We start from the raw sequence: 16600 nt of genomic DNA on the forward strand, positions 1-16600 counted from the left end.
CAGCCACACAGACAGGACTACACACTGACCGCCCATAGGAAGGGTGTCTGTAAACAATGGGTCTGGTAATCACCAAGCCCTTTCCCCAGATTAATGGTACTGATAGCAAGGAGCAGAGTGAACACTACTGCCCCTTGATCTCCTCCTTCACTGTAGCCACAGTACCGTACATTGGTATGGCGTTCATATTAGGACAGCTTTAGTCTCAGCAGGAGTTTACTGAGTCTGTCCTAATATGGACACCGTACCTGTGCTCAGATATGGTGGGTAGGTCATGCACTGGATGTCTAAACATGAGAGAAACGGTTACATTTTCTGAAGGATTCTAGTAAATCAATCATGTATGTTCATAATTTGTCAGTCTTCAGCAGAGCTTGCCCATTTCAGACATGTCAAAGAGATCAGTAATCCTATGCCCGTAACAGAGCTCACATGTGGTCTTCGTGTCAAAAATAATGATATCTAATTAAAAGAGAAATTAGAAGAACAAGTTTGAAATGGGTCTCTTGTGATAATAATTCCTCCTTAGTGTATGGGCAAACAAGCATGAATGACTCATGTAATACGTTCAATAGACATGCTATGGTTATTGACTATGGACGTCAACAAAGAAAATCACAATGACTCATTTCTTCTCGCAATAAAAACTCGCTCAGAAGTTCACGTGTTGTGTGTACTCTCTCGGTTTGGTACCTTGCTTGTATGGACTGGTCCCCCGGATCTGCTTCACCGATCCACCCTTCGGGAAATATGCACAGAGAACTTCTATTTCCCATCAGTCTATGGCTGTGCACTGCCTGTTTCCCATCTGCTAGCTCTGAGGCCTGCTCTCCTCGGCCCTTCTTTATGACTTCTGGCTTTTCCTGCTGTCGTTTACACCACAAGGAGCAACGCTTGTTTGCGGAGAGTAATGTACTAGCATTTTCGGTTGCTTACATTTTTGGTCACCTAAATTTGCCGACTCTTTAAATATATGGTTGGTGACACAGTTCATGTTTTTTAATTCAGAGCATGTACGTGCTATACGCCAAGGTCAGACATCGGGCAACAGTGTTTTCTGATGTTTAAAAACACGGATTAAAATGCTGTTGAAAGTTTTTCTGCTATTTCACTGGAAAATGCTCGAGAGGGTGCACTATTGGACAGTGAATTTGTGCAAAGATGAGTATGTGTTTACTGTGGGTCCAGTGTGTCCTCGATGAATTATTGCAGCATCAGGAGGTTTTCATTTTTTATAAAAGAGGTGTAATACCACACCTGCCAGTTCATGCAATGGGATCAAAAATCAAAATCTCAATCACCAACATAATGTTCGGTACTAATGTTAGGTACTTAGAATAACTTAGAATAACTGGGATATACACTCAAGACCAATAGGAGATATGTTTCTAATGAACTGCACAAGTCCAGACCTGGATTCATGCACCAGTTAGTGCCAATGATTAATTGCTGTCCATTTCTTTGTCATTTGATATTTACCAAGTATTTATCTGGATGATTATACCTATTCATGATTCAAAATGTCAATGTCACAGGTTTTTTTTATTTTTAAGAATGAGAGACAAAAGGAATTATCAAAGGGAAGCTTAAAATCATCTTCTACGTGTACTGTTTGTACATTTTCTGCCTGTTTATATAAGGCTGAAATGATCAGCTCGCTGCAATTTGGCTGCTGATGAGGCTCACCGTAGACTGACAGAAGGCCTGGGGATATCTCTGTCCGGATTGCAAAACATACATGTCAAACTTCAACCTAGGGTTTTGAGGCAGAACATGTTCTCACAGTGCAAGCAGTCCTCACCAAAGCAACAACAAAAAAAAAAAAATCACTGAAAGTTGTATTGGATGCCAAGCTACTACTACAGCTCAGGAAAGAGGGAGAGCTTTTCTTCTCAGCTTGTACGTTTAGATACGAAAAGGTCTGTATGACTTTGCACATTAATAGTGCACATCTATTTACTTTGAAAGCATATCTCTCACATTCTTACACTTGACTTGGTAACTTCATCCTACACGAGGGAACTGAGAATGCATCACTAAGCCAGGATGCCACAGTGGTGCTGCACGCAAACGTCTATGGAAGGCAAACAAGTCGTGATGATGTGCATTGCCGGCAAACTTGCTGACTCATGACAAGATATATTTGGACACTTTATTTTTTAAATAAATGCACTTTTCTCATTTTTCCATCACATTAAATTCCCTTTTATACTTTAGTTCTTTATTGCTTCACAAATATTAAGTGATCCACAAAAATAAAATAACTTAGAAAATAACCATGACCATCGAACATGAAAAAGAATACATTTATAACAAATTGCATATAGCTATGTTATATCCCCAACATACACCTTCTCCAGAACAAAATGCATGTGCAAACTACGAATCTGCATCAAAATAACTTGTGCCAATATACCAGTAACACATTTTCAGTTTTTTAAACACAGACACAATGTGTTTTGCTCATAATAATTTACCCTGACTGACAAGGTATTTGATGAAATGCATTTTGATATATTCTATGGGGAAATAGTCTTTTTCAGAATAAAACACACAACACAGACAAACAACGGACCTATTGGCAAGCAAGGATATATACAACCATATATTTGCATTGAATTTTAACGATTTATCTGTACAAATTCTAATGGTGGTTTTACGATAGATTTCTAACATTTAAACTTAATTGAGTCAAACCTATGAGATAATTGTAGTGCTTTATTACATGGACTATATCGTAACAGTTAGTAGTGTGAAGGTAGGGCTATAGATTACCAGAGTTTGCAACTACTAACTGTACCAAGAGCAGCACAGACCAATTGGCCCAGTCTTTTCATTGTCAGCTCCACCATTGCCCTCAGGCTGTCCATTCTGTATTACTATACTCATGTCTCTATCACTTGACCCTCTGTCTTCCCAACTCCATCCTTGCAATCGGACGCCCGCAACCGTCAACATAGTCCACATTTCCTTTCTTTTTTTACCAGTATGGATAGATATACTTTTTTTTGAGGCACATGGTAGCCATTTTGCAGATTGACATATTGAATTGGCACATTTTGTAACCTGAAACATTACTAAACAGCCCATATGAGTTAACATCATTAACGTGTGGCTCTGAGTATAAAACAAGAGCAGACATAACATTCTGGAACAACCTCTTTCTTTCATATATTTGCTGTTAGTTTTTCTTCTTCTTCTTAAATTACCGGAATCCCAGATATATATATATATTTTTATTATTATTATTATTATTATTTTTTACATCTATAGATAACAAAATCAGCCATTTGTCATTTTCAGAAACCTAGTTTAAATTCATGAGTGCTCAGTTATTAATATTGTCCGTAGTATTTCACTATCTTTAATCTAAAAACACTTTCTGAGATGAAGGGCAGTGCAGCTCCAGATGCTCTGAACTATGGTGGTTGGACACATGCTGTGCACACTCTGATTGTACACCTCTTTGAACTGGCTATATTCCAGTCTTGTTTTCGTGCGTTCCATTCTACTAATGGAAATGGCAGTCCAATGCAAAGGGAATGGGTGTTTTGCAGTCTTTCCCTGTTTTAGAAAAGGTATATTATTGAATTTCTGCATTTCTTCATTTGCAGACACTGACCCACTCTGTTATTCGACACTCTTCGCAGACCACGTAACAGCACCAGTGGAACTTGCAGTTGCATCGTTCACTGCGGGTCTGCTGTAAGATGTTATGTCCTCGCCCGCAGCAGAGACTTTCACAGTTGTCCATCTCTGGACTCGTCTTGTTACAGATCCTCCCTTGCGTACCGGCCGAGTCGGACCGCAGATCCCTCTCGCAGAAGTCCGGGGACTTCTCAAAGTAAACCAGCTCGTTGAGGTTGGATCTGCGTCTGTGTGTGGGGTGGTGGGCATGCTCCAGCTGGCCCGTGTTCCTGTTGTGGGCTTTGATGAGGGTGGCGATGTGGAAACGCTCCTTGAGCAGCGAGCCTACCACCCTGAACTCTGGTGTGACTTGCCAGCAGGTCTTCAGTTGGCAACTTCCTGATGTCCCGTGGCATTTGCATTTCCGTCTCATGTGGTCCATCACCACCTGCACAGAGAGGAACAGGGAACTGCATGTTAACATCCTCCTTCATCCCATTCTGCAGTAGGACACACGTTCCCTCATCAAATTAGGCAAATGAACTAGACTGTGATTAGACTCCTCTTTCATTCCACAGCTGTTAACATTTATCACATAATTGTCACCACAATAATTGGCTTAAGTGTTCTACAGTAATGTTCTATTGAAATACACTATTTAAACTATTTCTCACTCTAAGGCGGTGGAACTCCCTTCCTCTTGATCCTGGCCCCTGCTCCTAACATGGGCTGTGTGTGGGTGCTTCATATTGCTGAGTGACCACTTAGGCATCAAAAGTATGTAGGTAGCACTAGCCTACTATTGAGATGTTTTGCCTGGAATAACTGACTCGAAGAAGCTGTGCTGAAGTAGTGCTCTTTCAGGACAATGCCAAGTTCACATCCCGAATGAGGATGTCCCTCCCACACTCCCAGACCTCCCATTTTCTCAACAATGCACTCATCTGTCAGCCTGAGTTATAAACTTTTAGATCCAATTACCAACAGGAAAAGGGGCCACCCTCAGCACTGACAGATGCTCCTACACCCACCCCTATCAACAGCGCAAAGAACAAACACACACCTTCAGCACTCCCACATTCTACTCTCTCCTAGGCCTCTACGTAGCTGCCCTGGGACACACACACACACACACACAAAGACGTTCAAAACCTTTGAGAGAAGTCAAGTTTAGTCTGTCGATTGCTAAAGGATTATGTTTCTACTACCACAGTGTGTGAGTGAGTCAGAGCTAAAACGAGCTGAGATGAAGCTGCACTATTTCATGTACTGGGTTCTCTTTCTTTGTTTTGAGATAGAATCTGATGAAGAGTGAGGAGACCCTGAAACGTGTTTTCCCTCGGTCGAAACGAGTCGAAACCCACTGTATTATTCAGCTGTGTTCTGATCCATTCAACAGAGCGCTCTGACGGTTTGAGCCGAGGGCTCGTCGTAGCCACTCTAAGACTAAAGGTCATTTTGAACAGTTGCCAAAAGCAGATATACTTTGTGGAGGAGCATGAATTCTTTAAGGCTTGGGTTTGCGCGCTGCGGGTTTCCATTCCAGGGCCTCTCGTATGTGTTCCCATTGAATAGAGAGAAAGTGATATTCTGTGTGAATTGGTAGAGTGGGAGAGTGATAAATGGACCCACTTGAGTCATCCATTAGGAATGACGGTGAAAGAGAAACAACACTCTTGATCTCACTGGGGCCGAAGCTAACAACTATCGATCACAACCCAATCAGAGACCACCATCACAAACCTGGGGAAATACTTTCAGGCCTTTAAAAGCTTCGTTTTCACATCAGACCAACTTATTTCCCTGAACTGCATCCTTCTGGCTATATATACACCCTGTAATTACGCAACAGTAACCCACTTAACCCTTTAGATACACACTGAACTGGCCGGTCTAATTGTCTCCCCTACTGTAGTTGTTTTCATGAATTCTCATAATCAACTGTCTAACTAGTAGGTTTTTTATTTACTACAACAAAAAAATCTAGACGAAGCAATATCCTGAAGCCTGTAAGCGGGGGACACAAAAATGACACACTCAAACGAGAGACGACTGAAACCAAAACTGGCATAAAACCTCAGAGCTGTCACAGTTTAGGAAATGGGACCTGCCTGCTCTTACCATAAGTGGCCTGTTCTGACATGACTGCGGTGATGATGATCAGATCAGGAAGATTGTTCCCTTTCCTCCAAGCCGTGGTGCTCCAGGGTGCACCTGGGGGCATGAGCTGAGTCGACGTGGGTGTGCCTGTGGCACCGGGAGGAAGAGTGTGTGAGCCGCTGCCGAGCTGAGCTCTCCTGGAAGTGACTGCCTGACGAGAGACGCTGATATGGCAGTGATTTATGGTGCCCTTTTGGAAGCGGAACTGACTGGGTTATAGAATCTCACTCATAGGCCCAGAGGCTAGACAGGCCTAGAGGGGAGAACAGAGAGCAGAGTACAGGAACTATCTGATGGTTGTGTCTGTGTCTGCCATCCACTGATTAGCATCTCCTAGGCTGCGCCCCAAATGGCGCCCTATTCCCTATGTAGTGCACTACTTTTGACTAAAGCCCTATGATCTATGGGATATACAGTATATATAGGGAATACGGTGCCATTTTGAATGCAACCATAGACTCATTACACTGCTAATACTGCCTGTCTTGTACAGGTCTCACTCTACAGTGTATTCACACAATACTCCCTCATGTTCACAAAGCATATTATACATGGTAACTGTCAGATATAAACAAACAATACTTACAATATTTAGCAAAGACTGGTACCTCGGTATTACAACTGTATCGTCTTAGAAAAAAACTGCATACAAGGATTCTTTGGCTGTCTCCATAGGATAACCCTTTAAAGAAACCCTTTTGGGTTCCAGGTAGAACCTCTTTTGGGTTCCATGTAGAATCCTTTACACATTAGGTCCTACACGGAACCTAAAAGGATTCTTCAAAGTGTTGTCCCGTGGGGACAGCCGAAGAACCCCTTTTCTTTATTTGAATACCCTCTTATACTGTATGAGGAGATGTTCATGTTTAACTACACATGGTCATATCCTCCAAGGCCTCTGTCTCAGCACTTTGACTGTCAGTCTCAATGAAAACTGTGGACTACATATGTAGGTCTTATAAACTAGCATTGTAGTTATGCAAAGGGGGGGAAAAAACTTCTATAGAAGTAATTGCCCTCAAATTCATTGGCAGACCACCGTTAAAAACACACATCTGGGCTGTTTTAATTGGGGAAGAGTGAGACAGACTCCTCTATAAACCAGCCCCAGACTGAGATCAAATAAGACATATTGGTAGCAGATTAGGACCACAGGCAATACTAGGTATTACATGGTGTACAGAGCACTTAAACACTTCGCTATGTTTGCATCCCAAATGGCTTCCTATTCCCTATTTAGTGGCGTTTGGGACGCAAACCATGTTCCTTCCTCTATCAATGGTGTGTCTGTTTTATATTGCCATCGTGCTTAATCCCCTATTCCTCTCATCCTTATTGTGTCATAATTATTTTCATTGAATAGTCTTTTAAAATGTTAGGCCTAAATGACTTCTGTTGACTGTCTTGTTTGTGGATTGTTACTGGTATGTTGTCTATCTTCAATGAGATTTAGAGTACTATAATGACTCAATGTTTAGCAAATATGACGTTAAGTTATGAACTTAGCTACATCCTGTGGGTTATGACTTAGATATTTGTGGGAGATAAATCTGTCCTGGAATGTCAAACGTCCGTTTTTTTTTTACGAACAACGCAACATTGCACACTGCTTTATGTAGTTCATTTCGAAGACATGTAATAACAGCCATAAAGGGACACAAAGCCAAGAATTCAAAGAATATAAACAAACCCACAACGCATTAAGTTTCAGCATCCAAGTAAGTCATTTAAACACGTCATCAAAAGAACGATTCAAACGTGGCCACACAATAACCGACAGTGAACAATGATTTCATCTTAAAGTAACAATCTAATGAAAAACCGTTCACTACACAACAAGCACATGCAGTCTTACTCTCAGTTAATTGTACACGACATTCACAGATCCAATTTGGGCCCTTGAATAAAACGTCATTACATCGATAGCTTCCACATGCTGTGCCTTAAACAGTGTTGAGCATTTGAGGTGGTGGTGCCCCCTGTGAGACCCTAGTCCAGGGTGGGGAAACTGTATCCACTGCCGGCCCAATGGAATGCTCCCTCTCCTTAGATGCTACAACTCTCTAATGGAGATCCAACAGGCCACCGTAAAGGCTTCATAAAGGCCAGACCAAGCAGTCACAAGGCCCTGTCAATGTGTAATAAGCTCTGCTTACATACGAGCGAGAGAGAGACCTCATTAAATCGAAATATACAACATAAAAGCAGAGCGCTAATATCTACTTCCAGGCACACTGCTCGTAGCTGGGCATACAGACATGCTAGGTGAAATAAATGCCATCATTTGTTGGGGCTGTGCAGGTCAAATTGAGTGATTCCAATGAAAATGTAAGTGAAAGGAATTTTACTACCCTTGCAAATGTTTCCATGTTATCGACAGACACCGTAAACATTTAATCATGCCGAGGGAATCTCGAAAACCATGTTCCAATCAATCATCAGTAATGATACACAACACAGTGCTGTACACTAAACATTTGCTTAAAATTAACTCAGAGAAAATTGTTGGAATGAGAGGGATGTGCTTTGGTTAAAAAAAATGGATTTTTTTTCTGGGACATTTCTCCCCTGATCAACTTCTCTGAAATCTGTATTTGGGGGGAAGGAAGGGCGAATCTCTTTCTACTTTCCGTCGTGTTTGATGTCTAAAATCTTTTGCTGTGTTTAAACATCTGTTTCCAAAGAGCCAACAGCCACTAATTAGAGCTTTTAACAAGACTGAACGTCGTGACAACCAGAGGGTGGGCATGAGGCGACATGTATACCCCACTAAAACAGCCACATTCCTCTATAAAAGACAGCTCCTTTTTAAGGGGGTGGGGGGGGGGGTTGGGGGAGGTGGAGGAGGGGAGGTATTATTTGAGACCTCACCTGTCAGTGTTTTCATTTTGATTTTGGGGGGGGGGCTTTCTGCTCTGTTTGAAGTTATCAAGGTGCTGCTCTGGCTGTGTTCTCCTAATGATGCATAACTCCATGAGTCATACTGTACCTCTGATGTCTCTGTACACTGCTTTAGTATATTTAATTTGCACCTTCAGTTGTTTTCTCCTCCGAGCTTAGAACTCATTGAAGCATTTATATATGAAGTGTGCTAAGAGAACTGCACTCCGCATACCCAGAGCATTGTGCAGCCTGACCTGAGTGACGACTAGCAGATGCACAGACTGCAGCTTTGAACGCAACTCTGGTCAAATCTGTATCAAAACACAGGTCAGATAATGTACATTGAGTTCATTAAAACTGCTCACTTTAAACTGCATATACATTCCAGCAAAATGTAATTGTGCCATACTGAAATACATTTGATGATAAACTTCCTGTTAATTACACAGTTGCAACTGTTGGACAGGGTAATTGGATATCAGCTTGGATAGCTTTTGTTTCAACCAATGCGTATGTTAATAGTTCCGGTTTTCTTGGCTCTCCTTCAAGAAACTGTCTCCAAAAGCGGTTTTGTCAGTTTCAAAGCATTTCCCAGTAGCAGCAGGTACGTTTCTAGCACAACCAGCTATTGTTGCCAAATAGGCCTCTTGTCAAAAACAGAGCTTCAATGTGCCCAAACTATGAATCTTCCCTGCAACTTATCACCCTGATTGTCAAATAGATCAAAAAGTCAGTAGCTAGCTACGCCTCTCTATCTTCCCTACCTTGACATACTTTTGTCATAACACTGCAACTTCCTAAAACAAAGGGGTGTAACAATGATCATATATCATCGGTCTTGTCATCCAACTAACAACATTAGCCTTGTAGTACGTAACATAGAAACGCTGAAATTCTTAAGAGGATTAACTTGACTGTTGATTTAGAAATGACGTTCGTTTTTTTTCAATGTATGTCATCTGATTTTATAGTGTATCACTGGCCAAGAAGCAAATCATTTTATGGCTCATTGTGCCTATGCTACGGACACACAGATGGGTCACTGTGTTGGGCAGAGCATGGCTTTATTGCCAGCCCTGCTGCACATGAAAAGCAGGACAATCCTCTGAGTCTCTCTCTCCCTCTTTCCTTGGCTGAGTAACTCCACATTTGTGTTTTGTCTGAATAATCAAGGAAACCCGAAGTAAACGGATGAAAAGATACAAGACCAAATTACTCAGGAGGAAGCGTTGAACAATGTGGAATTTACTGCTACTTTTGTGTATGGCAGCAGTGCTGCCTGGGAGTGATCATCTACAGTAACAATAGGTAGTAGTAGTGGTAGTAGTAGTAATAATAGCAGCAGCAGCAGCAGTAGTAACAGGAGCAGGAGCATGAGTAGTAGTAATAGTAATAATAGTAATAGTAGTAGTAATAGTTATAGTAGTAGTTGTATTAATAGTAATATTAATAGTAGTAGTAATAATAGTAGTAGTAGTAGTAGTAGTAGCAGCAGTAGTAGTAGTAGTAGTAGTAGTAGTAGTAGTAGTAATAACAATATTAATAGTAGTAGTAGTAGTAGTAGTGGTAGCAGTAGTGGAAGGAGTAGCAGTAGCAGTAGGAGTAGTAGTAGTAGTAGTAGTGGTAGCAGTAAGGGAAGGAGCAGTAGTAGTAGTAGTAGTAGTAGCAGGAGCAGTAGCAGTAGTAGTAGTAGTAGTAGTAGTAGCAGCAGTAGTAGTAGTAGTAGTAGCAACAGTAGGAGAAGGAGCTGTAGCGGTAGGAGTAGGAGTAGGAGTTGTAGTAGTAATAGCAATTGTAGTAGTAATAGTAATATTAATAGTAGTAGTAGTAGTAGTAGTAATAACAATATTAATAGTAGTAGTAGTAGTAGTAGTGGTAGCAGTAGTGGAAGGAGTAGCAGTAGCAGTAGGAGTAGTAGTAGTAGTAGTAGTGGTAGCAGTAAGGGAAGGAGCAGTAGTAGTAGTAGTAGTAGTAGCAGGAGCAGTAGCAGTAGTAGTAGTAGTAGTAGTAGTAGTAGTAATAGTAGCAGTAGTAGTAGTAGTAGTAGTAGTAGAAGCAGTAGTAGTAGCAGTAGTAGTAGTAGTAGTAGTAGTAGTAGTAGTAGTAGTAGTAGTAGAAGCAGTAGCAGTAGCAGTAGTAGTCGCAGTGGTAGTAGTAGTAGCAGTAGCACTGGTAGTAGCAGTAGCAGTAGCAGTAGCAGTGGTAGTAGCAGTAGCAGTAGCAGTGGTAGTAGCAGTAGCAGTAGCAGTAGCAGTAGCAGTAGCAGTAGTAGTAGTAGTAGTAGTAGTAGTAGTAGTAGAAGCAGTAGTAGTAGCAGTAGCAGTAGCAGTAGCAGTAGCAGTAGCAGTAGTAGTAGTAGTAGTAGTAGTAGTAGTAGAAGCAGTAGTAGTAGCAGTAGTAGTAGTAGTAGTAGTAGTAGAAGCAGTAGCAGTAGCAGTGGTAGTAGCAGTAGCAGTAGCAGTGGTAGTAGCAGTAGCAGTAGCAGTAGCAGTAGCAGTAGCAGTAGCAGTAGTAGTAGTAGTAGTAGTAGTAGTAGTAGTAGAAGCAGTAGTAGTAGCAGTAGCAGTAGCAGTGGTAGTAGCAGTAGCAGTAGCAGTAGCAGTAGCAGTAGTAGTAGTAGTAGTAGTAGTAGTAGTAGTAGTAGCGGTAGTAGTAGTAGTAGTAATAGTAGTAGAGGCAGTAGGAGTAGGAGAAGGAGTGGTACGTAGTAACTGTAGTATATCAACATTTCTATTGTTAACTCATTCCTATTTGGGCACTTTCTCTTCTCTGCTTATTTCATAAAACATACTTGACTAACCCTAAACCAATCCCATGCTCCTGCTACTCTTCCTGTCATCTGGAGCAACACAAATCTGACTCATATTATCCAATTAGTCTAACACCAGACCAATAACACCATGGCAACCCCAAGCATCTGTCCATGAAATCAACTATATGCTGGGAAAATACCTGTGGAATGGCATACTAATGTTATTCACTTGATCACTTATGGTATCATAACATCAGCCAAATTAAACTAGAGTTAAGGATAACCAGGTTTTTTTAGACGGAAACTGTCAATGTTTACGTTCTAATTCCAAACCACTGCTATATGGCCATCATAACCAAGCTTCTTTATTAGCCAAATGCTACACTGCCCAAAGGAACACATAAGTAGATTCAACTGAGCATGCACAAATTGCATGATCACATAGACATGAGAACTGCCTATGTTGTCCACATAATTAGGCATCTTGCTTTGAAACGTAATAATGATAGGAAAATGTATATGGTGAGGGGTGGTGCAGACACCTTCATTGCCAATAAGTGTCAGCTATGACATTTATTTCATATCAATCCATTAACGATTTCCTATATTGATATCTGAAAAACCATACTAAAAGTATGAATACTTTCAAACAACATACGCAGCTGCTTCCATGGTTGTTATTGTAGGCTACAACTGCCTGATTACGAACTAAGTGGGAGAGGAAGCCTGGCTCAAAAGAACACAGATGCAAGGCAATTGCATCATGTGGAGAAATCAGTGAGTAATCTGTATTGATAGGTCACTACTGACAACCGAGCCAATAAAATCAGAGCATGTGCCTCAAAATGACGTTATCGTTAGGACTCGAGTCGTAATCCTCTCATTTTGTACCTGCATTAATGTGTCTTTTCCATTTAAAAAAATCCTCAGTGAACTAAGAGTGTGTCCCAAATGGTGATCTAAGTGCACTGCTTTTGACCATAGCCCTATGGACCCCCACAAACTAAGTCCTCGATACTCAACAGATGGTCCACAGGCGGATCCAGACCCAGAGAACGGGGTCAATACGGACCGCGGATCCCGGCTAAAAAATAAAAAATAAATTGGAACTCAGTCGGACGTTGACGCTTGGTATCATATGAAAATACATTATACGTGGCGAAATGGGCACAATTGCAGGAAATTAGCAATTACTCTCTACCAACAAGAGGGGTGTGAACGGTTTGAAAAGTTTGGGATCGCATGGGTTGCAAGGTGGGGGTTTGTTACTGCGCATTCAGACCTTGCCACCTAGCAAATTTGTGTGACCGGACCTTCTCAAATAGTATTTTCTCTAGAGAGAAGAGAGCTGCACTGTAAACCCCTCTACACAGTCATAACTCCCACCACCCCCAAACAGCGCCCTTCAGTAGCTGAAACGCCTCCTCTCACCTGCCTGCCAACTCTGTTGTTGTGGAGCCTCATCCTGGCATGGATGTCCTTGTAGGTCTCGCGCGAATCCAGGAAGTCCCGGGAGAACTTCTCCCCAAAGTCCACATCGGGGCTGCAGCCTCCCCACTCCCAGGAGTCCTGAGACCCGGGCAGATCTGCAGGGAAGTGCTCCATGACACCGTGCACCATGCCCTTCCCGCGGTGTATGGCCTCCAGTTGCAGCCGGTTCAGTTTGACGCGGAAGGCCTCCTCGTCGCCTCTCCGCTTCTCATCACAGCCGCACGCCTTCAGCTTCCCCATGGAGCAGGCGTTGGACACGGCGTGGACTACGCCCGCCGCTGCGATGGCGTATGCAAAAGCACTCTCACGGAAACCTGGGGGTGTGTGGGGGGGGAGAGAAAAAAACAAGGGGTCATGTTTAAGATCGAGATAGGATCCTTCTGTAGACCATTTGATTCCTACTGCATATACAGTACAGTGCAGTAGATGACTATCTGTTGAGCTGAGGAGAGGTCCAATGAGCCTGCAGTACCAGTATGAACCCCCGCCGTGCCGCACAACAGAGGCAGAGAAACATCTGGGACAATAGCAATTAATCCCAAACACTTGTATGTCTCCAGGCTCAGAGGCTGAAAGTGAACAGACCCCCACCATCAACCATCCTTTCAACACAAGGATCTGACAGTGATCATAAGCAGGGATGGAAGTGGCCGATGATGGTGCAGAATATATGAGCACCGTTTTGTTAATCCCCTTCAAAGCTCTCGCTTTATTGAGCTCTCCGGCATGTTTACAATTAGCCTGGCTACTGTTGGCAGCCGTTTGATCTGCCTGCCATTTCAAACGGGGGGAGGGGGGGGATTCTGATTCAAGTTAAGCACGGGTAAATGGAAGGCATTTCCCTTTTTATGCATTTTTCTCTCTATGCATATTCTGACCTTGAACCTAAGCATGAGAGCAGCGTGCTATTCAACCGCTATTCGTTCGAGGCGGAGATCAAAGAAATGAAGGTGTAGCAGTGGTGTGTCTACAGATATACTGTGTTCTGACCTTGATTTCATTCTCTCATAGTTCCAGCACCTTAACGCACAAAGATCCCATGGATAAGGTCGAGGGAACCTGCCGGTTCCAAAAAGCATCTTCTTTACTTTTTCGCGATAGAAATAACAGCATTCTCCATGTACTGTCATTTATAAATTGATAAGAGCTATTGATAAGAGCTAGGTAAATTTGTAATCTCTTTGGAGAAGGGGATTGTGAATACACATACTGTACAGTGCCTTCAGAAAGTGTTCATACCCCTTGACTCATTCCACATTGTGTTGTGTTACAGCCTGAATTCAAAATGGATGAAATATATTTTTCTGCTCACCCATCTACACACAGTACCCCATGATGACAAAGTGAATGCGTTTCTAGACATTTTTGCACATTTATTGAAATTGAAATACAAAAAAAATCTAAATGTTTATAAGTATTCTCACCCCTGAGTCAATACATGTTAGATTCAAATTTTGCAGCTATTACAGATGTGAGTCTTTCTGGGTAAGTCTCTAAGAGCTTTGCACACCTGGAATGTACAATATTTGCACATTATTCGTAAAAATAAATGTCAGCCATTTTCAAGTCTTGCCATAGATTTTCAAGACGATTTAAGTCCAAATTGTAACTAGACCACTAGCTTATGTTTCTTATGCCTAGGGCAGGGACCTGTCCCACGTACTATATATACATATGTAATAATTCCACACATCTTTGACAGTGGATCCACACGTGTGTAAGGTGATTCTGAGGGTTTTTCTCCAGTTGTGCTAGAGAATCTTAACATTGTTACACCAAGTTAATGGGCCTAGACTTTCTCTGTCCAGTGCTCCCCATTTACAGGGTAACAGGGTAACATACAGAGTATCTGTCTATACTGTACTCTCCTTAGTGCCCGTCAGACTTAATAGCCTGCAACCATGACTCGCTGAGTTCCTGTAAAACCATCCCTTCTCAGAATAACTCACTGAAGAGAAATGTTGTGTTATTAAACAAACATGTTTAGAATATGTCAAATAAATTGTTAAATTCAAGACTTTAATGGGGAAATCCGCAGTTGAGACATCCATTTTTGGACTTAATTAGTGATATGTACCCATTGTTTCTTGAATAATATATCTAAGCCTCATGAGCTTAGTTAAACTGGCATACCCGATCAGAACCCAAAGAATAGGGTTGTTTTGCTTAAATGTTTGTAAACAAATGAAATGTTAATAAACACTATAGCCTCAAAACATGGTTAAAACTATAACTGATGTCATGGATGGTCAGTCCTTGCATCCATACCTCTGTCTATGAACTTGAGAATGGTTGCATTTCTCCAGACCCAACCTTCAGATTTTTACCGAAACAGGGGCAGGATAAACGATTTGAGATTGTTTCAACTGCTGATTTGCCCTTTAAAGCTTACAGTTTGATTCCAAATCTTACAGTTTGATTCCAAATCTTACAGCCAAACAGCCCTATTTGTCACCATTGTAGAGATGCTCAGTTCGGCCTCCCGAGTGGTGCAGCAGTCTAAGGCATTGCATCGCAGTGCTTGATGCGTCACTACAGACCTGAGTTCTTCGACTTTCCCGAGGCCTTCGCCTCTTCCGAGTCCGTATGGGAGTTGCAGTGATGGGACAAGACTGTAACTACCAATTGGAGATCACGAAATTGGGGAGAAAAAGGGGTTAAAAGTACTACAAAAAATAAAAACATTTAAAAAATAGAGATGCTCAGACCCAAGTCCTAAACTGGCCATGACTCCAGTTGAATGGAGATTGTTTTTGTTAAACCTTAGATGGAGCACATGATTAATGAAAAACTGTACTGCACTGTTCAATCAGATGTGAGCCGGTAATGTCTGAAATTTGCACTATTCACAAAACATGTTCAAAAAAAGAAGTGCTACCATGGCTAAAAGAACAGCATCCAAAGGGTTTAGGCTTCCCAAACTTTTTTGGTCCGCGACCCCATTTTGATTCCCCATAGAATTTTATGACCCCACCATGTAAAAAAAAAATGATGGAATCAACGGCCAATGTTTACTTTTTTAATTGGGGGCTATGACAGTCTATTACAAATCAGTCTGACAGTACTTTTGACAGTATTGAAATGCATCAGAAAGGTATTGGGAAGTATTCAGGTCATAATTTTGTATGATCTTCTTGTATGATCTTGTATGATCTTCTTTGATCCCCCCCCCCTCTGGCGATTGCAGAGGGAAACAGAGAGTCTTATCTTTCAGTGATTGTCATAATATTTTGGATCGTAGCCCTTTCATGCAGTCGATGACCAAAAGTGCCATCTTTGGCCTCATGGGTGGATTTCATAATGAATAAAGATATTTATTTTTTTAACTACAAAAATCAGATTTTTTCTTTGTCAAATGTTATATTTCAGTCTTCTGTGATGTATATAAAGTGTAATATTGGGATGCAAACCAAAAATTGAAAACATTTCAACTCCATATCTGACATCTGCCGTTTTTGGAAATGCTGTGTTTAGATACATAAGATATAGTCAATGATGTTTCATTGATCATCCCCTATTCACGCACATGCACACGCACGTACACGCACGTACACACGCATGCAGGCACGCACACACGGAGTACTTTTTCTCCCTCTCCATCTTGCCATGATTCCATGGGGGGGCGGAGGACAGCACTTAGATGCAGTCCAGAGACACAGACATGAAAATGCTGTTTTAGATTTCCTC

General features: G+C 41.7%; 1 protein-coding gene across 3 annotated transcripts in view; it reads right to left on the bottom strand.

Moving 5' to 3' along the window:
- Positions 1-2138: 2138 nt before the first annotated feature.
- The window catches only part of wnt10a (wingless-type MMTV integration site family, member 10a), an 18047-nt gene continuing 3585 nt past the window's right edge, over positions 2139-16600 (bottom strand). For 2 of the 3 annotated variants that reach the window (XM_090215699.1, XM_021579180.3), the window contains exons 3-4: positions 12854-13227; positions 2139-4075 (exon numbers count right to left, since the gene is read on the bottom strand). In XM_090215699.1, coding sequence (XP_090071825.1) covers positions 3605-4075; positions 12854-13227 — 845 coding nt within the window. In that variant the 3' untranslated portion in view covers positions 2139-3604. Of the gene's footprint in view, positions 4076-5867; positions 6041-12853; positions 13228-16600 lie in introns of those variants that run through there. The other variant, XM_090215700.1, reaches the window with a different exon arrangement.

The sequence above is a fragment of the Oncorhynchus mykiss genome, chromosome 22 (assembly GCF_057628025.1).
Source record: "Oncorhynchus mykiss isolate SJ-2025 chromosome 22, ASM5762802v1, whole genome shotgun sequence".
Taxonomy (NCBI): Eukaryota; Metazoa; Chordata; class Actinopteri; order Salmoniformes; family Salmonidae; genus Oncorhynchus; species Oncorhynchus mykiss.